The sequence below is a fragment of the Microtus pennsylvanicus genome, chromosome 6, assembly GCF_037038515.1.
Source record: "Microtus pennsylvanicus isolate mMicPen1 chromosome 6, mMicPen1.hap1, whole genome shotgun sequence".
NCBI lineage: Eukaryota > Metazoa > Chordata > Mammalia > Rodentia > Cricetidae > Microtus > Microtus pennsylvanicus.
Window position 1 is genome coordinate 4711081 of NC_134584.1, and position 21164 is coordinate 4732244.

Genomic DNA, 21164 nt, shown 5'->3' on the forward strand with positions numbered 1-21164 from the left:
ATCTGCATTAATATTTTAATTGGTAATACTAAAGGTACTACTTGAAGCCACTGTTTGCCTTTGAATCATATAACATCCACAAAGGCACAGATAAGGATGAATGTGTCCCACTTAGAGTGGCCTTCCAGGTGACCAACTCTCAGAAGAGCCTGGCAAACTAGGAGGAAGGATACTGTAGAGGAGCAAAACAGCCAAGCCCCATGTCACCAGAGCACACACCGTTCCCACATTCCACCTGCCTTTGGAAACAGTTCTTTACAGCCTACTTCTCTCCATGGCATTTTCCCCAATTTATGACCAACCTGAACACTGGCAGCTGTGACCAGCCCCTAAATGACAACATGAGCCCCTAGGACATCTGTGGCTCCAAAGCTGAGAAACACCCTGGGCGTTTGCTCCTTTCAATGCAGAAACAAGTCTATCATTTGTATTGTTCTCTGAGAGAAGTTTAATTTACAACATCTACAGTATTTTCTATGTTATTATAGGTTAAAAAAATGTCACAGCCAAAGAAATTTATTTTAAAATAGAAACATACATACATACATTAAGCTTTAAACAATCAAATTTTAAACAAAAGGAAAAAAGAGCCATTTGATCCCAGAGTCCATACAGACGACTTTTCATGTGTGTGAAATCCACATAAGGGGCACTTGGACAAGTTGACGTGGAAATCCATCATTCTCTCTACCCTTGCGTGCTCAGGTGTCCAATGGCTGCCATAAGACACTCATGCACTGAGAGCTACCCTTGGGTGACTGCCCACTGGCACCATGACCAAGACCCAAGTTCTCGTGGGCTGTGTGGTTAAGTGCTATGAGGGTGCTCAGGGATACTGAGAAATGCTCAGAGGGATTTGGCAATGCAGAAGATGTGATGTCTAGAAGTTCCCTGAAAGCCCCCAGGAATACTCATGGCACAACTGTGCTGTGCAGTGCCACCTGGGGGCCTGGGCCAAGACGTTCAGTCTGGGTGGGGCTTCCGTTTAGGCTGCTCCTCATAAGACTCCCCAAATTCATTGACCCTGCTCTTATCCACAGGGTAAAGCCTGCAATGGTAGGGATGGATAACGATTAGTGAGACGGGCCCTTTCTGTCCTTGAGAGGAAGACATGGCTCCTGTGCAAACACCCTCCAGTAATCTGAGACACCTCCATGTCAGGGACCTTCACAGGTCTGGGAGCTGCCTCCCCCCTCTCTAGTGCTGCATTCTGCAGGGTTGGGAAACGAGAGCTCGGCTAACCAGAGAAGGAAGAAAGACCTGCAGTAGGGTGGGACCTAGAGAGGCCCCACTGCGGGGAACTGTGAAAAGTTATCCAGGCAGTTACCAGAACAAGTTCTAGACAATTCCTGGCTTTGAGCACTCTGCCCATGTGGCTATGCTCTTCAATCCTGCAACCACCTACTCTAGCATCATAGCCCTGCCTCTGTGAAGATACCAAGGCAGGGAGGGATGCAGTGTCCACTGTGTGAAGTTCTCCTTGATGCCCCACAAACGGTAAGACAACCAGATCTTAGCTTTAAACAAACCCACCTCCCATCAAAAGCCCTGGTGCTGGCTCTCTGCATAAAGACTCGGGACCACTTCAAGGGTGCCCTGCTGGCTTGAGACGTTGGGACTCTCACAGAATAGGCCTGTAGCAGGTGTCAGTAGCTGAGTTCCTAACAAGCCCATATCTATGGATATGAAACCTAAGACCCAGACCCCATTCAGCATGTGGGTGTGGTGCTATGTTCCTATGACAGAAGTTCTTCCCAGACACACAGTGCATTGACATAAAAGCCTAGCCCAGGAACAGCTGCAGGCAGTTGAAGTAGTTTTGGGAAGACAGGCTCATCCTGTATTGGATGTAGTGGCATTTCATTTATGTTGTAATATATAAAGTGTGCCTGAAGTTCAAAGAGTAAAACAGCCCCACTGGTCATTCCTACAGACCAGGCAGTGGTAACATACACCTTTAATCCCAGTAGCCATACTAGCTGCTATAGAAACCAGTCGTAGAGAGGAATATAAAACAGGAGGAGACAGCTCTCAGGCTGTCATTCTGAGATTCCTGAGGCAGGATCGCCATTTCAGACAGAGGTAGAAGTAAGAGCCAGTGGCTGGTTGCTTTACTTTTCTGACCTTCAGGTTTAACCTCAATTTCTCTGAGATTTTATTAATCGTGTTCCAGCTGGACAGTCACAGCTTGGAAAGCTTAGAGGAAGCACTGCCATCATAAAGGGATGAAGGGGAGGGAGAGGCTCAGGCTCCAGAGGCAGCTGCTGGGGATCGGGAGGTAAGGTGGCAACCCTCTGAGAAGCCCTTTCCTCATCATGGACTTAGAGAGAAGACGGGCAGCCTAAGCCTCTACTGATTTAAGGCTTATTCCAGGAAACCCCAAACCCGGCTCTACCCATGCAGCCCACAGGCAGTGCTGCATACACACAACAGAAAGGCCAGATGCAAGCCCGAGTAGGCAAGGGAGGCCAGGCAAGCATTGTGTTTTAATAAACGTGTCTTCTAGAGGCTTTCCCTCGGCCGGGTTGGTAGCCTGAATATGCTGTTCTGGTCTGAGGCCCTGGTGGCTATTAGCTGCTGCTGGTGGGTACAGTCCAGGCCCAGGTGAGAATGCCACTGACCTCTACCTGCAGGGCATGTAGCCTGAAAGAAGACCAGCACCCCCACCCCGCCCCACGCTGGAGACCTGTGCTTGAGGACTATTTGTGCAGGGGATAATCTTACACTGTCATCACAAGACACAGCTGGAACCTATTTTGGGCAACAGAGAAAAGCCACCACCCACCAAGTCTGCCTGAAACAACAGACAGGTGCAGGGTTCTACAGCCAAGGAGGAGTTGCATATGCACACTCACCACCTCTGGTAAAGGTAGACCAGGAACACCACGTCATCTCTGAAACAGGCCAGTCGGTGGGATGTGGGCATGGTGATGATGAAGGCAAAGACATCATCAATGAAAGTGTTAAAAGCCTGCAAAGCCAGATGAAGCAGTGAACCCATCACAAAGCTGGAGTCCGACATTTTATGGCTCCTCAGCAGCTGGTGGGACCCCTCACTGTGATATCCACAGCAACTGTGCGTGAAGACGGCCCAGAGCTGTGCCAGCAGGGCAGCGGGGCCCCAGGCCCAGGAGTATCAGCCCCACGTAAGAGTCTGAAGTTCTCTGTTGAGAACCAAGAGCACAGCTGGGAAACACGAGCAGAGCAGCCTGGGCTGGCTCCTCAGAGAACTGAAACTGCTCCCTATAAGCTCAGTCTACCAACCCTGTACGAAGGGTCCCAGGCTCTGTTGAGGAAACACAGAGCTCTGGTCTCACAATGAACCAAAATATATTTGCGTTTTGACAGTGCTGCCAAAAAGGAACGTGACCCTTCACTCACAACTCCCCCTTACCATGACTATGAGAACCTTCATCCTGTAGTTGGTGGCTTTACAACTTGAAAAGATATCTTAGTTTTTTCAAAGTGGAAAGAGCCAAAAGTACCGTGTGTCTGTGAGCTCATGTGCATGCACCCACAAAGGGTCTTCTAGGCATTCTTGGCATGGACCTGGTGCTTACCTTGTAGGTAAAGGCCTTCCAGGGTAGGTGTGCCACTGACTTCATCTGAAACAAGAAGATACCACAGTCAGTCACAGGCAACGTAGAGAACATAGGAGTATTACCTTAGCAGAGACACCTGGCCTTACCTTGTAATTGACAAAGAGCTGAGGCAACATGAAGAGAAAGCCAAAGGCGTAGACACCTGTGGAAACAGAAAACATGCATGAAAAAGAACCAAACATCCATTCTGCTTCCAAAAGACCTCAGTTGGCTTTGTCACAGTGCAGCTTCCTGGCTAATAAACTTACCAAAAGTCAAGTACAAATCATAAAAGCTGACTGCTCTTAACTTTTGTCTACAAGAATTAAGCAAGAGCTGGACACTATCATAGGGACACTTGGAAACATGCCAAGATTAAGCCTGGGATCAGACCTAGAAGCATAGCTATCTAGAGCTACCTGCTTATAGGCAGCCTGCCTGACCTCAGTGTTGTTCACTGGTACACCCCAAAGCACAAGAATCCAATGCTGACACTTAGCCATGGGACATACACACAGTTTACAGACGCCATGGGCTGTGAACCACACACAGGGTAGCAGGACATCGACCAACCTCCCAGCGTGTCCACAAACCTTAACTTGCCATATTCAGGCTCTGGTGATCTGAGAAATTCTATGGAATGAGATGTCAGAGGGGATCTGAATGCTAGTGTTGCCTATTTGTAGGGAGGAAACAGACTAGCCACTGAGGATCAAAGCACAGGAACAGGCTTGTTCAGTGCTTAGGCCCCACAGTGCTGGGCTCTGTATGAGTGCTAAAGGTAAGGAACCAACCAGCTTTTCACCCTAGAAACCTGTCCCACCAAGTGATGGAGAGGAACCTACTGCAAACACAGACACATGGACTTACCATTCACAAAGCTGTTGATGAGCCAGGAGTACCAGCTGAAACAGAGGTAAAGAAGTTGTGACCTGACGCCAAATGAAAAATCACCCTCCTGAAAAACGATTTTGACACCCAAGCACTCAGGGTATCTGGGATGTGGAGAGACACCACTGAATGGACAGATTTCATTCCCAGGACTTCCAGGGAGTCAAAGCAGCATCATGCTGTTAGTTTCTCTTTCAAACTCTGTCCAACCTCTGTATTCCAAGTTGGTGCCACAGCAGGGAAAAGCCTGCACTTCCCAGGTTGAAGCATGCCATGTGTACTGTGTGGTTACGGCATGCCAGTGGTTCCTGTCTTCTTCACAACCCAGAGATGAATACCTACATCTGAAAAGGGTCCCTCGTTCCTGGCAGCTCACGTGGGAGCCAGTCTACCAGGTGCATGTGTTGTGCTCAGACATCAAGCTAGGGTTTTCAGTTGGGAAGATGAGGGTGTGGACTCTGCAGTACTCACCTCTTATACTTGATATTGAGGAGTGAGTAGACAGCACCCCCAACACAGAGAGGGTAGAGCAGGTAAGACAAGTACTTCATGGCCTGCGAGGGACAGAGGCAGCTTCTAGTAAACACCCCAACCACCAACCATCTCAGCAGATACATCATTTAACTTGTGACAACAAGAGCAAGGAAAAAAAGACAGAACCCCAATAGTATTTCAGGTAGTATCACAACTGTGGGCAATGACCATAATTCTGCCAAGACTCCAAAGTGAGAACCCCCACGCATACCACGGGCAGCAATGACTGCGCTGCATCACCCGCAACGCATCAGACTGGCAAATTCAGTCAGAAGAAACCAAGGAAGTGCCCAGGTCACAGATCCAGGCTGCAACTACAGCACAGGTCCTCTATTTACTCTGATTTGTTGTTTGCTATCATCTCACTAATATCTGAAATGCAAATAGCTGAGTTTTGAACTAAAATACCAAAACCATCCTGTACACAGATGTCCTGTTAAATCCAACATGTCCCACTCCTAAGCAACAATGGGGAGGCGAGGCCCTGGATGCCAGAGGCGTCCTGTGGCCTCTGTATGAATGAAGAGAGAAGCCAGGTGTCTGGTAGAAATGATCTGAACAGCAGGAACTGTCCAGGTGACAGACTAGGAACCAGTGATCTGAGAGACTGTTCCTTCCCGGGGAAGAGGGTATACCCACATGTTTACCGTTGGGACTCCTATTCGGGCTGGTTCCATCACATTCTCAGGACAAGATCCCCCCAGATTATAGCAAGGGCCCAATCCTTTATGGTATCACAGGTTCCCCAACTACTTACCTGGGCATCGTACTTCTCAGTCTTCCTCTCAGATTCACTGTGCGTGCCAAACTGTTGTGAGATTAATATCATGTCAGCTGACTCAGGAGACTATCAGCACAGCAAAGCTAGGACTGTAGCAATCAAGGGTGTAGGGTCTACTCTACTGCCCTCAGCACCAACGCTGGTCGTACCCAGCCTCAGGCTTAGGCACTGGCCAGTCCTGCCCCAGTTCCACCATCATAAAGGCCCTGACCCTTTGAGTCTACTGAGTTGGTCCAATCTCCTGATGAATCAGGTGAAAAATTAGCAACGGATTAGAAAGCTGACATGAGCTCATCAGTGAGGCCCTACAGCCTGGGTGAGGGGCCCCCATCTGTGGGGCACTTCTGCATGCATGTGCCTGTGTTCTGGGAAGCTCTGAACTAGGCAGGAAAGACAGGATAAAGGGCCTCCAGAAGGTTCAGCAGTACCTTGATGGTAACTAAGAAATGACAGTCTGGTGAGTCCGTTCAGGACAATCTATGTCTGGAGCAGTCATCACATGCCTCACCTGAAACACAGGCCTCAGGCCTCTCCAGGCCACTGTCATCTTCAATGCCTTCTTCACTTTCCAAAGCTGAAGGCAAAAAAGGAAATAGACATTTAATTCTAAGACGCTGGATTAGGAGCTAAACTGTAAAGGACAAGACCTGGTACCCGTCACCCCTGTCCCACTAGACACTGTTTCTGTTCCCTCTACTTCTCACGGTCACTTGTGGACTAGGAAGGCTCTACACTACACTCTTGGCTGTCCACACCTGGTGGACTGTGAAGTCACTGGTAAAACACAAGGAAACATTGCCTCTAAGTTGGATTTTAATGTTGTCAGACAGTTATGGAGTTGTGGTGTCGATGAAGCCCATCTCTCAACAAGCATTTGGTAGCCACAAGGGTCAGTAACTATCAGAACCTATTCTGAGAACTGGACCGCTGGGTCTGTACCCTGCTTGCCGCCTTCCTTCCAGATTGGGCTCCTATGTCCCCTTTCCACAAGTGCCTAGCAGCAGCACTAGGTCACCAAGTGTCACTGCCATTACCTATGGACCACATGGCTGTTCCATTCCAAATTCCATTCAAACCAAGAGCTTCTCCAAAGTCATACTATCTGTTTGTTTCACTCACAGTGGCTTATAAAACCTGTCAACACAGGGTCTACCCAACAGGATCTACTGTACCAAGATGTGCCCTCAGAGACCTCCTTACCCAGCAGATATCTCCCTGATGTTTCCAGAGGTGTGCAGGTCCTCTGAGGGACTCCTGTTTCAGGACTCAGAACTGCTGAACAAGTCCTGAAGTTCACAGACCTCACAGAAACCCCATCCTGACCCAGCACGGTGTCTAGGACTCACCTCAATAGCAGCCCCAATACCAGCAGGGATGAGCACCAGCAGGCTTGTCTGTTCGTCCAGCAGAAAGAGGAAGATGACCACAGTGCTAAAGCAACGCCAGAGCACTGCGGACATGAAGACATAAGGTGGTGAGGGCACACTGCACCCACCCTTTGCACTCACTTCCACCCTTTAACCTCTCACCCCTCTCCTCCAGCTCTCCTAGTTTGCCACTCCAGTTAAAGAGAAGCAGCTGGGCTAGAAGCAGAGCTTAGCAGTAGAGCCTGTACTTAAAAGAGTACTCAGATCCTGGGCTGGAACTCACTCTGTAGACCAGGCTGGTCTTGAACTCAGAGATCTGTCTTCCGAGTGTTGATATTAAAGGTATATGCACCATGGGAATAACGGTGTGCACCACCACCCAGCCAAAGAAGTAACTCATGAAAGTACTTTAAATAAACTATCAGAGGCCACAGAATGGAGCAGAAGGAAGAGAATATGGTCTAAGCAGGTACCAGATCTGGGTGATAGTCACAAACACTGGGTTGGCTGCCCTGGCTGAGTGCTTGCTTGTGCCCATACTGTATACTCTTCTATTATGTACCACTCTATGGTTTGTTCCTTTTACAAAGCCATGCTTTTGTTTCTGTCAGCAAGAGGTCTCTCTTCCATAGGTGCCTGGTGACAGACACTGAGGGGCTATCCTGGCAGTGAAATCCAGCTCCCCCTTTGCACCGGCACCTACACTCATGTCAATGGCTTGTCACCATTACAACTCTACCGCACTAGCCACTGCTCCTTTTGTTATACGGCAAAACCATCACTGGATCTTGTACAAACAACTGCTCTGCAATGAGTCAGGTCTCATTGATGAGGACACTGTTCCAAGTGCTAGGGAATTTACTATGAAAACTGACTCTAAAGCCAGCAGCCAAAGCTTCCGAGCCCTGGACAACACCCTGGGGCATCCTTTTTGGATCCAGGAGGGAGATGGTAGACAGAAGGTCTGGTGCTATACTGAAATCTGTGAGCAATCAGGCATCAACAGACTGCACCTTGTGCCTCCAAGGGCAGGCCAACTCCACACCCGTATACACACACAGTCCTGTGTTTTGGGACTTCATAGCCTCAATGGAACTCAGAGATGCTTCCTGGATGCTGAGGCAGGGCCTGGGGTTATGCTGCTTGACTTAAGAGGCATCTCTATAGGCAAGCCCAGATCCAGGGGTGCTGATGAGGAGTGGGCAGGAGCTCCAGGCTTCACAAGGAACCCCGGGGCAGGTGGACTATTCCTGGGCCCTACCTGCTTTGGTAGACATTCCAATCATGCTCTTCTTTTTCTTCCAGAAACTGATGTCATTTTTAAAGGCCAGGAAATCAAAAAGAAGCTGTAAAGGAGACAGGACAGCAGCTTACACTCTAGTCACTCACGAGGTAGTCTCCAAGTACACTAGGCACAGACCCAGGTTCAGCAAGACATGTTAACCATCTATCAAACCTATCCCTACACATGTCCCACAGACCAGAATGGTGGACCTTGAAGGGAGACCTTAATAGGGCATTTCTCAAACATACATCTTTGACTCAAATCCCAGGAAGAATACCATGGGGTGTGACCATCCAGGTAACCCAACCTAGGCCTCAGCCCATTACTTGGAACAGTGTAGTCTCTCACTGTGTGGCCTCTTACAGTCATCCTTATAAAGTTACATTTGCTCTGGGGTGAATGGTACCCAGAAGCCCCACTATACCCCATGCTTTGCTACCTTGCACTCTGACTGCACCTAGCACACTTATCAGAGAGCTCTCTAGTACGTCTGTGCACACATCAAGCACACAGATAGCACTGCTCACTTTCTTAGTTCAAGAGAGTCTACTGGGGGATAACACACAGAGTTATCACATAGGCTGTGCAGAACCCATGAACTAGGTCAACTGACCCCAACTAAATACCAGCGCCCGCCCAGCCACCCCAATGTCTTCCCCAGTCCCTGCAAGAAGAACCCAGGGGACAGCTCACGTGAAACGCTGCAACAAAGAAGGTCAACGCTAAGAGATATAAGTTGGTGTCTACAAAAATTCCCTTCACTTCATCTGCGTCTTTTTCTGAAAACCCTGCAAAGAAAACACATTAAAATTCAAGAAGAGCCATTTCAGTCTTACCCAATGTCATAAATATTCTTCTGAATGTGGAAAACTTGCATCTTATCTGGAGCAAAAAATCAACAGAAGCTGTGGCATTTAAAATATTATGTTCTGAATAAACCCAACTTTCAGCTAACGCCTAAGGCTACAATCTAGAGATACAAGGAGCAGAACCACTGTAAGCTGTTTGACTCCATAAATGACCCCAAGCAGGAAGTACAGCAGTATGGGTCCACAGCGTGGACTCACCAAACACCCCCTCCCACCTCGGCCAGGGCCCAGGGCCACCCACCGAACTGCTGCAAGGAGTACACGGCATCCTGCATGTGGATCCAGAAGCGCAGCCGCCCCAGTGAGATCTTGTCGTAGGACACAGTGAGTGGCAGCTCAGTGGTGGAGCGGTTTATCACCTGCCACCAAGAGACCCACAGGTGAGGGAGGGCCATCAAACACGGCCAGGATGATCAACGCAACTTTGGAAAGTGGCCTGCAGCCATGCACTATGTATTATAGCCCAATAGATCTAGATACTCTAGAAGATCCCTGAACAACTTTCTGCAACTCCACGCCAGCCCCAGTGGGTGCTGCAGGGGGCAGGGTCTGATACAAGGCTCATTCCTCATCCTAAGCCCTTTTATGCTCAGACTGAGTTTTTCCCACAGGAGTTCTGCAAAATGTTGTCTCAGAGCTGAGTAGGAGAGGTGCTGTATTGACTCAATCCTCTGACAGCTCTGAGCACCCATCTTCCTCTGAGCACCAGCTTGACACCATGTATTACTTATGACCATACTTGCTGCGAGCTCATCATTTTAAGTAGTGCCCTAGTCCATGCGTGTCCAGCATTTTTACAAGCTGCACAAGCCCTGACAATGAGAAAATAGACTCACAATTAGCATTGGCTAGAAACTGGTCAGCTTACTAGCTGAGCCAAGGAACAGACTTGTTTGGCTGAGGTGCCATGGACCTTTCTTAGAAGAGTGGAGATTGTACACAAGGACATGAAGGGCTGTGCTCTTAGGTGAACCATTAGAGACAATACCTGAGCCCACATACCTATAACAGGTGAAATATGGTCACGATTTCTAAGACACGTACACTACTGTCACACTTCATGAGCTGGAAACCATCATCCAACCTTCTGCCCCAACCTCCTGCCATGAACATTGCTGGTGTTAAAGGCATGTCACATACAAGGGAGCTGGCAACCTAAAATGTGTCAGGGTTAAGTAGTCACCAGGTCTAGGACTTGGTGGTTAAGTGCTGGGTCTCTACACATCATGGACGCACCTCTGAACACCCCTTAACTGGTCAGATGTGTCCCAGGGATGCCACTGTAAGGTCCTATCAGAGTCTGCTAGCTGGACTAACCTAGCAGGCTAGACTGTCTCTTAAAGATGACATTCCTCTGAAACGGCTCACATGGATCAGAGCAAACCATACACAAACAGGTGTCACAGCAAAGCTAGTTTTCTACATGTTCACTACAAGCTACTGTACCTTATAGCAAGCCCATAGGGGTTCCAACAGGATCACCAGAAAAGAATTCACAATCTGCAGATGCTGGCCTACAGCCTCTAACTACACTAGCTTTTACACAAACACTGGATACCCAGTCACAAAAATACAGTCACTTAACACAATATCCCAACTGCTTGCAAGAAATCAGTACTATTAGGTCTTTTAGTATGTTTGCAAACAGCCCCGGGCTTACAAAGTACAACCTGTACATTTCACAGAACCCAGTATCCCAAGTTTCAAACAAGGAAAACCAAGTCAGAGAAAGAGGTCAGAAGTCAGTCAGACTTCCTTACCACAGGTCATCTAGGTGCAGATGACACCTGAGGAAAGGGCAGGACGGTGGGAGCCTGTCATCTTGAGCCACAGCCAGCAGCAGAGTCCAACCAGGGGTCTGAGGGGACCTGTGGCAGCTCCCTGTTGTCTAAAGACATCTAGGCTGCCTGTTAGGGAACACTCACAAACGGCAATGGGAGAGGCACAGGTGCTCACCTGTGACCCCAGTCAAAGCTCCTTTCTTGCCCCAAATACTTCCACTGTGAAAGAACACTGACATAAGTCCTGGCAGCAACTGTTACACCGGGCAGGAAATACTTAGCATGGTATCTGATGCAGTGACAGTAAATATTAACCACCATTAGTCTCCTTATAATGCAGAGCTAAAGTTCAGCCACGTTTCTTCTCTCAAAATACCCTTCTTCTTTCTGAAAAAATAGCACCTTTATTGCTATAAAAGGGCACTAGAGTGGCCATTTCATCTCCACAGGACCTTGGCATGGCCCAGATCTATCCTAGGGGTTGTGGCTCCCTCCCAGGCCAGGTTCAGCTATGAATCTCTAGTTCCACAGCAGGACCAGCCTGTTTGTTAAGGAACACAGAAATGGCAGTGGGAGAGACACTGTTAGAAACTAGAAGCACAAACGGTCTCACATGCCAGGAGCAGGCATGCAGGCCTTTCTGGTGGAGTTCTGTAGGACTACTACCTAAGATCCCAATGAACGATCCAAGAGTCTGCCATCAGAAGAGAGTCCCAAAGAAGCCACCACTTAAGGCAGGGCCCAGTCAGGTACTAAGACCTCTTTCTGGCCCAAATATGGCAACACTCCCTCCTCTCAGGAGAAGCTTTGTGCTGTGTCCAGGAAGAGTGTGGCTCACCATCAGGTCTTTAACCCGGTTGCTCAGCTGGTCAATGAACAGGATGGGGAGGTAGTGCACTGTCTTTCCAAGCTGAATCCTGAGGGTTTGAAGCAAAAAAGCCCAAAGTCAGTGTCAAATTTATCCCCGTGGGGCACTAAATATGTGGAGAAAGTTGGTCACCCTGGGAACATCCCACCCTGTATCACTGTTGGCTGTATCCTGGCCACTGGATCTCACAAGATGGCTTTCTAAACAGAAGCAGGAGAGACCCACACTCCTGCCCTCTAAGTGGGTGGTGCGGCACTAGCTGGGGCACAACCTCTGGAAAGCTATCCACACACAGAAGGCTGCCTGAGAGGAAAGCTGGAGACAGGGTCAGGGCTGGCTCTTTCTGTACCAAATGAATACAATCTGGAGCATGTACACAAAACACATTTTATAAAAACATTTAGGGGTGGAGAATTAGGTCAGTGGTAGTTCTTGCTCATCATATAATGTCTTGATTCAATACCCCAACACCACAAACACAAAAATATTCAAACTTTACAAAGGAAAATACAACACCATTGATGATATCAGAAACTATCTGTTATGAACAGAAGTGATTCTCAGCCTCTTCCAAAAGCCAGATGACACCATGATGGCGCACTGGCGATCTCAACACTGGGCTTCCAAAACACACGCACGGTCACATTCATAGCCCAGGGACCGTGAGAACAGTGCACAGCAGGCAGTCGGTCGCTTTTGTTTCAGCCCAGGGAACACTCTTCCTGGACTAAAAGTGCGATGCACTCGCTGGAAACTCACTTCGTCTCAATCCTGTTGGTCATTTTAACCATCACCTCTGGGAGGTGAGCAAGGGGCTGGATGGGGTCTGCGGCAGCTCACCCACTCCTGACGCCTGCTCTGGCTTCCCTCCCAGGACTCCACTTGAAACTTACATCTTCATGTACCGATGCACATCTGCAGGCAGGGAGGACCCATCAAAGACAAAGTCATCCACCATCACATTCAGGGTCAGCCTGGGTCGCCAGTGAGAAACGGGTTCATCCAGGGCATTAGACGGCTTCTTCTCTGCTTCTATCTGCTGCTACAAAGAATAGAAGTAGAGGCTACACTACCTGGAACTAGTTTTGCGGCCAGGGTCTCCAACGGAGAACCCACTGGTTCCCTAGATTGGCAAAAGTAGGAAAGGAGGCCTAGCTGAGGGGTTCTAGAAACCCTGGGCTGTCAGTCCCAGACCACATTCTCCCTCCTCCCAACTGGTTCTGTGAGATCTTGAGGGATCAGGGACTGGGGAATTAACACAGCAGGCCTGCATCCTTGTGAGCTAGGGAAAGACTACCGAGACACAACACTAAATGAGATAAAAGGTAACAAAGAGTGGTCTGAAAGGAGATGCACAGGATCTGTTACTGATTCTAGATAAAACAAACTCTGGAGAAAACTGGGGAAATCAGCTTTATCTCAAACCCAGATGCCTCCTTCAGGAAGCAACACCACCCTATTTCCACTCAAATGGCTGTCACACGGCATTTTCTGTCCCAGGCAACAATAACAGCCTGTATTTAATGGTTCCAGAGACACTCCATGCTACTTCATATAGACACCATCATGAAGCCTCCCCTCATCACTGCCCACAAGAAGATGGGGACAGCAGGGGACAGCAAACAAAAAGAGTATTTGTTTGTTTGACATAAGGTTTCCCAGTGCAGCTCTGGTTGTCCTGGAACTCATTCTGTAGACCAGGCTATCCTTGAACTCAGAGACCCACCTTCCTCTGCTTCCTAAGGGCTGGGATTAAAGATGTGTGGCACCACCGCCTGGCTAGGAATCTGCTCCTAACCTTTGCTACTTTGTGCAAAGGTGCCATCATTCTTGTTTTGTAATCTGTCTTACCTTCTACTCAATACAGACACAGACAGTGAATATTTCTTATTTTATGCCATGAGCCCATTAAATGACTCCCCTGCCCCCAACAGTCTTAGTCTATAGTCCAGGCTGCTCTGAAACTCATGGCAACCTTTCTACCTCAGCCTTAAGTACTAGGATATCAGGAGAGAGTCATCTTGCTTGGTTGAATAACCACTTTTGTAACTTTTTCTTTACAGTTTTCTACAGGTAAACAAAACATAAAACAGTACCTATGCCCTTCCTGTAATTTTCAATTATGAGCATAAAAAGGAATACCTAGTCATGTAGTCCTATGCAGTGTGTGTGTTCTTTGTGTATGGGCAAATACATGCACACATGATGACTCTCACCAGAAAAGTACAGGTGAGCTCTGAAACATAACTGCCCTTCCAGGAAGGCATACGCACTTGCCTAAAGACAGCAGCCCTAGAGCCAGAGTGCTATGAATCACTGTCCAACACTAACCTGCTATAGTTTATCTGCAAACCCATGGGCTATTATTAAGTACGACAGTAATAATCACATTCCTTTAAGCTTCCACTATAAGGCATGCATACAAACTTTGAACAAGAAATACAAGCTTGCTACAGTGATCTGTTTAGACCCCATACCTGTGTGGCAGACTCCCCTGTGAGCAGGTTAATTTCTTCTGGTTTGGGGATCATGTAGGTAGTTAGAGGACTGATCAGGTGTACCTGTTTCCCATCGTGCCAGGGCAGAATCCCAGCATGATGTAGGAAAATATATGCGTACAGCGTCCCATTGTTCCTTGTTTTCTTTGGTACAGAAACATTAACTGTCCTAAAACAGAACAGTCATTTTAAACATGTACATGTTAAGTTCTATGTTTATTATGTAGCACAGACAGTCCTCAAACTCAGGTTCCTCCTGCTCCAGCTTTCCAAACAGCTGGGATTAAAGCTGTGTACCACCATGGTGGCACACACTGGCCATACACATGGTAGCTAATCATCTCTTTAGATTTACATAATCTAATTTTAGCTTACAAATGCTGAAAAGGAAACCTGCCTATGACTTTTCAGAACACAATAGTGTCCCAAGCACTAAGAAAAATACAGGACTCCCTGCTCCATTTCAAGAGCCTCAGAAGGGACTTGCTTTAAAAGCCATGGTGGGAACCGCTACAAGGAGAAGCAGACAGAGCACGGATTCCTCTGAAGCTCTGAAGCAGAGACATCTTTACCAGGGAACCAAAAGGAAGTCCACACACACAGGTGCTGAGTGCACACAACTCTGCTGTGGCGTTTCTGGCAGATGTACACTGACGTGGAGCTCAGCAAGGGCTCTTTCCAGCAATGTTTCTACAACTTCTTCCAGATCCAAAATCAAAGTTTCACTATCTGTCCCGGACAACTGACATGGTGTAATGAACAGGAACAGGAAGCAGTATTTGCCTCTACAAAACTAAACAGTACCAGCACTTCCCAGCCCCATTTCACGAGGATGGGAGTTGGTAGTTACCAACCGCTCTGAGGTCACAGGCTAATAGGCTTGGCTAATGATGCACTGGTGGGAGCTGAAGACCAGTGACTAGTAAGGCCAAAGCCTGCTGGGCAATACAGAATCTCAATTTGGGGAGCAAGCCATTTTAAAACTTTTATTTGAACTTTTACAAGTTAGAATCACATGAATGCTAAAGCTAAACCATATTAATTCTCAAAAGCTAGTGCACGCAGCTGAGCACTGATGACCTACTCTAATGTCAAAGGTCACTTAATGACGACTTTCTGCACGTTTCCACCATCCCACTTTCCCCTCTCATAAGCAACAGGTGAACTACTTCTACTAGGAAAATCAATGTACTGCTCCTTGGGACACTGCCACCAGACAGGACTAGCAACTACTTTCTAAGTGACAAACTCCACACTGGTGACTTTCAGGTTGAATGTTCACATCTACCTTCTCTAGGATATCCTCACTCTGTACACAGTTCGACCAGTGACATCGTGGAACCCACCCCTGGCAGTCTGCCCCATATTCACACCTTTCAAATTTAGACTCCACATCAAAGTCTTCCACGTTCAAGACCAGGTCCACATTGTTTTCTGCACCAAGGCTGGACCGTGTGGTGGTGTAAACACTTAGCTGGGAAGAGTGAACAACAATGTAAGGTCAAAAGGTCCTGACTGAAGACACATCACTGCTGGGGCAGGGCAGTCAATATGGGGGCTACCTCCCAGGGGGAGAGCTCGGGCTTGGTTAAAATGGCCTGTGTGACACTGTTGTGAAGAACCGGAGAGTGGAGCTGGCGTGTCGTGAAAGCCCACAAGAATCAGGAAGTGACACAGGTAATAAGGGTCAGAGTTTAGCAGCCCGAAGAATATGGCGTGAGTACTCGCGGCGACTTCCACTGAGGTCCCTTAGGAAACATGTGTGGGGCGATTCGACTTCAGTTATTACCAGGCAGAACAGGGTTAACCAGCGGGCTGCAGAGATCAGAGAAGCCCCAACTCCAGCTCTCACAGCCACCTCACCAGAACACTGGACGGTGACATCTGTGGTGGGGGGTAACGGCACGGGGATTGCTGGCGTCCCGTTTCTGACTAGTGCCAGTAAGGTATGGGGTAGCACCGGCCGGGAGGCGCCCTCTTCGGGCCCCCGACTCTCACCTGCAGCTTTGGCCGCCGGGTCAGATACGGCTGGATGCAGTTGGAGTCGCCCGAGCACGGACGGGTGTAGACGATACCGTACATGACCCAGCAGGTGTGCACCACATACACCACAAACACGCCCACCACCAAGCTGGTGAAGGAGCTGCGGCCGCTCCACATGGCGCCGCCGCCTGCGGGCCAAGCGCCGCCGCTCGCGCCCAGCAGCCGCCCGCCGCTCACGGGAAAGCCGCCGCGCGACGACGCCGCCGCTGCGGGGAAACCAACGCGCCTCGCGCGGGCCGCCGGACGCCCCGCATGCTCCCGCAGCCCACACCCGGAGCCGGGGGATTCGCTGGATTCGCCGGACGCCGCTTCCGGGACACCAGACGACGGCGGAAGTGGGCGCGCGCGGCCTTCTGGGAACCGGGCGCTCAGGCACGCACGCGCGTCAGCACGCCGGGCGCGTCCGTGACGTCAGCCTCCCGTGCCGCCCTCCCGGCGCGCCCCGCGGGGACCTGGTGGGACCTTTACTTGGTAGGACGTTTGCTCGGAAAGATGTCGCTTCTCCCATTGCTCTCCTCATTCCCGGCATCACCTGAAGGTTGACGGAGCGATCCCAGGATGATGGTTGGCGGGCGGGCGAGGTGGAGACCATAAAGCTCATCAAAGTCTAGGGTAGCGTCCAAAAGTTAAGAAAATAAAGAGAAGAGACTCAGGAAACTCTTTTATCTTGGGTGTGGAGTTACCAGTTTGATAACATGCAATTCGAGGTGACCAGAACGGGTCATAAAAACTTTTACAGGTCAGTTGCCTTTCCTCAGAAGGAGAATGAGTCCTTTGGGTAATATAAACTTGAGTCCCCCGAACCTCTGCAGAGGTAGGTTCTGTCTCAAGCAGTCCTGTGTTTTCCCGACTTGCACACCCATGACATATCCAGACAAAAGCGTCCAGGCGTCATTTAAGTCTTCTTTAATATTTCTTGATTTACAGTATGCACAATTTCTAGAGGGAAGTGCCCAATGCCGTGACAGCCCAGAGCAGTGGCCACTAGAGATAAGAAGGAAGCAAAACTATTTCGCCTGTTGGGGAAACTTGCTGGCAGTCGGTGTTTTCCTTGCTCTGTGGTGGCCTCACAAGCTCATTCCTGTCAGAACAGTAATGGAAGCAAGTTCTTTGGAGTTTTCGGTGCACATTGTACTGGCCGATATGCTCTGTTGTGCCATTCTCATGTTTCTCGTGCACACAGTGAGAAGCATTGTTAGGCATTTTGTAAAAATGGTGCTATTAAAACAGAGGTCTCAGAGATACAGCACCTGTTTCAGCATAAGGGAATGTTAGGGTTTCTATTGCTGTGATGAAACACCATGACCAAAAGTAACTCGTTTGATCTAAAACATCACAAGTCAGGCCTATATTGTCTGCATTGTTTTTGAAATTCTTATCTGTTGTAGAATGCCGGGCACCGCGCCCTCCGTGTCTGCGCTGCTCTGTGCGCTAGAACCCAGTTCGGGAGCTTCGGGCAAGGGGCCGGAGGTTGAGAATACAGACGCAGAGACAGACCGACACGCAGACCTTCTAACACTGAAACCAAAATCCCCAAGAATGCCCCCCTTATTGTGTTCAAGGGTAGATTATATAGAGATAGCCACGCCCCAGCCAAACGCACCAAAAACCACTCTCCAGCCATCAGGAACTCCTGAAGGTCTCATGCTCAGAGCAGCTGTAGGCACTCAGATCAGGAGAAAACAAGTTGTTTACAAGAAATTCAGGATCTGGGGGCTCACTGCTCCCAACAGTAGAATATTTATTTAACTCTGTAAAAACGTGTTGCATTTGTTTAACTATGTAAAGATGTATACGTTACATTTGTTTATGTTACAGAATACATTTTTTTTCAATTTTTTTTTTTTGAGACAGGGTTTCTCTGTAGCTTTAGAGCCTGTCCTCGAACTAGCTCTTGTAGACCAGGCTGGCCTCAAACTCTCAGAGATCAGTCTGCTTCTGCCTCTCTGGTGCTTGGATTAAAGGCATGCACCACCATCTCCCGGCATGTTACAGAATATTTTTTAACTATGTAAAGATGTGTTGCTGTTTTACCTTGCCTACCTAATGGCGCCCACGTGGACAACTGCTTCCACATAAAGCCTGAGACAGCTTGGGAAGTAATTCTAGAACAAAATGAAAGCATTGTGCCTGGTTTCTTCAGCACTCTCTCGGGTCTACTTTGCTTGCCAGAGGCAAGCAAGCGCCTCATCTAAGAGAGGCTTCCTGACTCAGCTTTAGCTGCAAAACCCTGCAGCTCATTAAGAGGTCCTGCCACGAAACACTTAAATGGTGTTGATGAAAAGCTGAACACATGCTTTTCGGTTTTCAGCCGTAGCAGGAAAAAAGCTGTGCCGTTTAAAATGCCAGCTTTCTGGGCTGTCCTTCCAGGGCAGACTGTGACTCTTTTACGCAGGCGGTTCATGCAGTTTGCAAGCATAGGCTGCTGAAGCTCGCTTGCTGGCAGGGACCTTGAAACGCCATGGGGCTGGAAAGCTAAGGAATGGGCTACATCTAGCCGGCAAAGCCACGCCTTTAGTCCTACTGAGATTGCTTGGTAAATTAAAGACTCATGTGGTCAGAAAAAGAGAGATATACAGTAAAGAGAGATTCAAAGACAGAGAAAATTTCTGAATGGTTTAAAGTGTGTTAAAAATATATGCAGACTAAAAGTTAAAATTCTTAAAGTAAACCTCTGTGACTTCAAGGTGTGGTAGCACACGCCTTTAATCCCAGTGCCTAGAAGGCAGAGACAAACAGATCTCTGTGAGTTCAAGGTGTAGTAGCAAACACCTTTAATCCCAATGCCTGGGAGGCAGAGACAGGCAGATCTCTGAGAGTTCAAAGACAGCCTGGTCTAAAGAGTTATTCCAGGTCAAAGATATACGCTCAAAAAGCAAAAAGTTAACCTAGGAATGTCACAGCTTAGATTCTTAAGCGCCTAGTGATTTAAAGGTGCAAATCAAAAGTGCTCCTGGATAGTAAAAAATTGCAGATTCACAATAGGACAGATTCAGACCACTAAATGAGTCACACTGTTGGATGAATGTACGTAGGCTTGGGAGAGAGAAGAAAAAGAATATAGAAAATAAAGTTAATGTTAAAAAAAAGGGTAAAGTCTTTAAAGAGACAGAATAAAGTAAAGTGATAGAGTAAAAATAAGCCACGTAAAAATGGAAAATTCACAGAGAGTCTGGATTATGTACATTGTGTTTTCTTTAAAATTTTTGACTGTGAAGGAGCTAAGTACAGAGAGACATTTCATTATATGGGCTGCCAAGTGGAACCAGAACGGATATCATGAGGGTATGATTTCAGAATTTGGATCTAAGGATATGATACTTTGGAAAAGAGATTATTCTTTTGTTTTCACAGAGGATCAGACCTTGTGGATTACATCTATTCCGATTTGGTATGATGGACCACGCCCTCCTGAAGGGTTGGTGTGAACATCTTCAAGAAATTGCTTCGCTCAACTGCCAACTGAGATGAAACTAGCACACAGGTTATACCATGAAAGACCTAATTAACGACGCCCCCATTCAGCAGGAAGCAGTTTGGAGAGAAAAAACTGCGCCCATGTTCCCAAATATAGTTTATAAATGTTCTTTTACATTTAAAGGGGGATATGATATAGATATGAATAATTTGCATTAGTATAGATTTTGCTTTATTGATAGAGATTTAAGGTCAATTTTGTTATATGTATATGTATTTCTGATCTTTATTAAGGTATTGTGATTGTGTAGTTCATTTAAAAATGTAATGTATCTAGGGAGTTAATAGATAATCATAATAGTCAAGTTTGTAGTCATGTTAGTTAAGATTTTCTAGATGTGCATAGATATATTTTAGATAGGCATTCTTCATATTTTCAAAGATTATAGAATATGGCATTTTAAATGTTTTAATAACTGAGGACTTTTCATGACAATGAGACACTCTGCTCCTGGCAGCACTTCAAGAGGAAGATGGGCATTGAAGAGGCTCCTTATGGAGTTTGATAGCCATTTGGGCAAGAAACTGCTCTTGCCTGGACTATTGCATAAACTGGACACAGAGAACCCGCAGAGAGAGGACTACTGAACTTGCCTAAGGTGAGATGATCTTTCGGGGTTCCTGATTCATGAAAGAGTCTGCGAGACATTCTGCAGGACACAACAGATAGTGACTGAACTGACTTTGAATTTTCCTGCTTTATGGAAATGTCTGCTGGATACCATGGGCCTGAAGGCTGAAGATGGATGCCCCAACGGTACAGAGGAACTTTGGGTGACTGTCCAGGCAGCAAGATGTCTCTGTCATTTCTAGAGTTTTAAAGGTTGCTTTTTTCTTGTTTGCTTAGGTAGTATTGTATCTTTCTGGAGTCTTTGATGGAGTTAAGAATAGTTAGTTATAGTTATAGTTTTCCTTAGTTATGATAAAGATTATTGTAACTTTTACTTGATAACTGTTTCGTTATATGTAATTTTGCTATGTTAAAGTTAAAGCCTTTTTTTTTTAAACCGAAAAAGGGGAAATGATGGAGGAAGGTCATTGGCTAATAAAGGAACTGCCTTGGCCCATTTTATTGGTTAGGACATAGGTAGGTGGAGTAAACAGAACAGAATGCTGGGAGGAAGAGGAAGTGAGCTCAGACTCGACAGCTCTCCTCTCCGGAGCAGACGCCTCAGAGAGACACCATGCT

At 47.6% G+C, this 21164-nt stretch overlaps 1 protein-coding gene across 2 annotated transcripts; it reads right to left on the minus strand.

The window, feature by feature from the left end:
* Window positions 1–500: 500 nt before the first annotated feature.
* On the minus strand, window positions 501–16840 carry Clptm1l (CLPTM1 like). Of its 2 annotated transcripts, none has more exons than XM_075975705.1 (17): window positions 16454–16840; window positions 15829–15929; window positions 14435–14624; window positions 12851–12999; window positions 11928–12006; window positions 9550–9667; window positions 9133–9227; window positions 8416–8500; window positions 7134–7237; window positions 6296–6361; window positions 5764–5814; window positions 4944–5026; window positions 4452–4486; window positions 3689–3744; window positions 3561–3605; window positions 2856–2971; window positions 501–1048 (listed from the first exon to the last, which is right to left on the minus strand). In XM_075975705.1, the coding sequence occupies exons 1-17, from the start codon at window positions 16613–16615 to the stop codon at window positions 964–966; spliced, it is 1620 nt and encodes a 539-aa protein (XP_075831820.1). In that variant the 5' UTR covers window positions 16616–16840; the 3' UTR covers window positions 501–963. The 2 variants fall into 2 exon arrangements, with proteins under 2 accessions (XP_075831820.1, XP_075831819.1); XM_075975704.1 differs by having other exon boundaries at window positions 827–1048; window positions 12851–12996; window positions 16454–16749.
* Between the last annotated feature and the right edge of the window lie 4324 nt (window positions 16841–21164).

What these genes read in the sequence shown, in the direction of transcription:
- Clptm1l (XM_075975705.1), bottom strand. Translation starts at nt 16,615, where the DNA reads ATGTGGAGCGGCCGCAGCTCCTTCACCAGCTTGGTGGTGGGCGTGTTT. An exon ending in CAGGGGAGTCTGCCACACAG is followed by an intron (nt 13,000 to 14,434) that starts GTATGGGGTCTA and finishes TATTCTTTGTAG; the next exon opens with CAGCAGATAGAAGCAGAGAA. An exon ending in GTACTCCTTGCAGCAGTTCG is followed by an intron (nt 9,228 to 9,549) that starts GTGGGTGGCCCT and finishes TTTTCTTTGCAG; the next exon opens with GGTTTTCAGAAAAAGACGCA.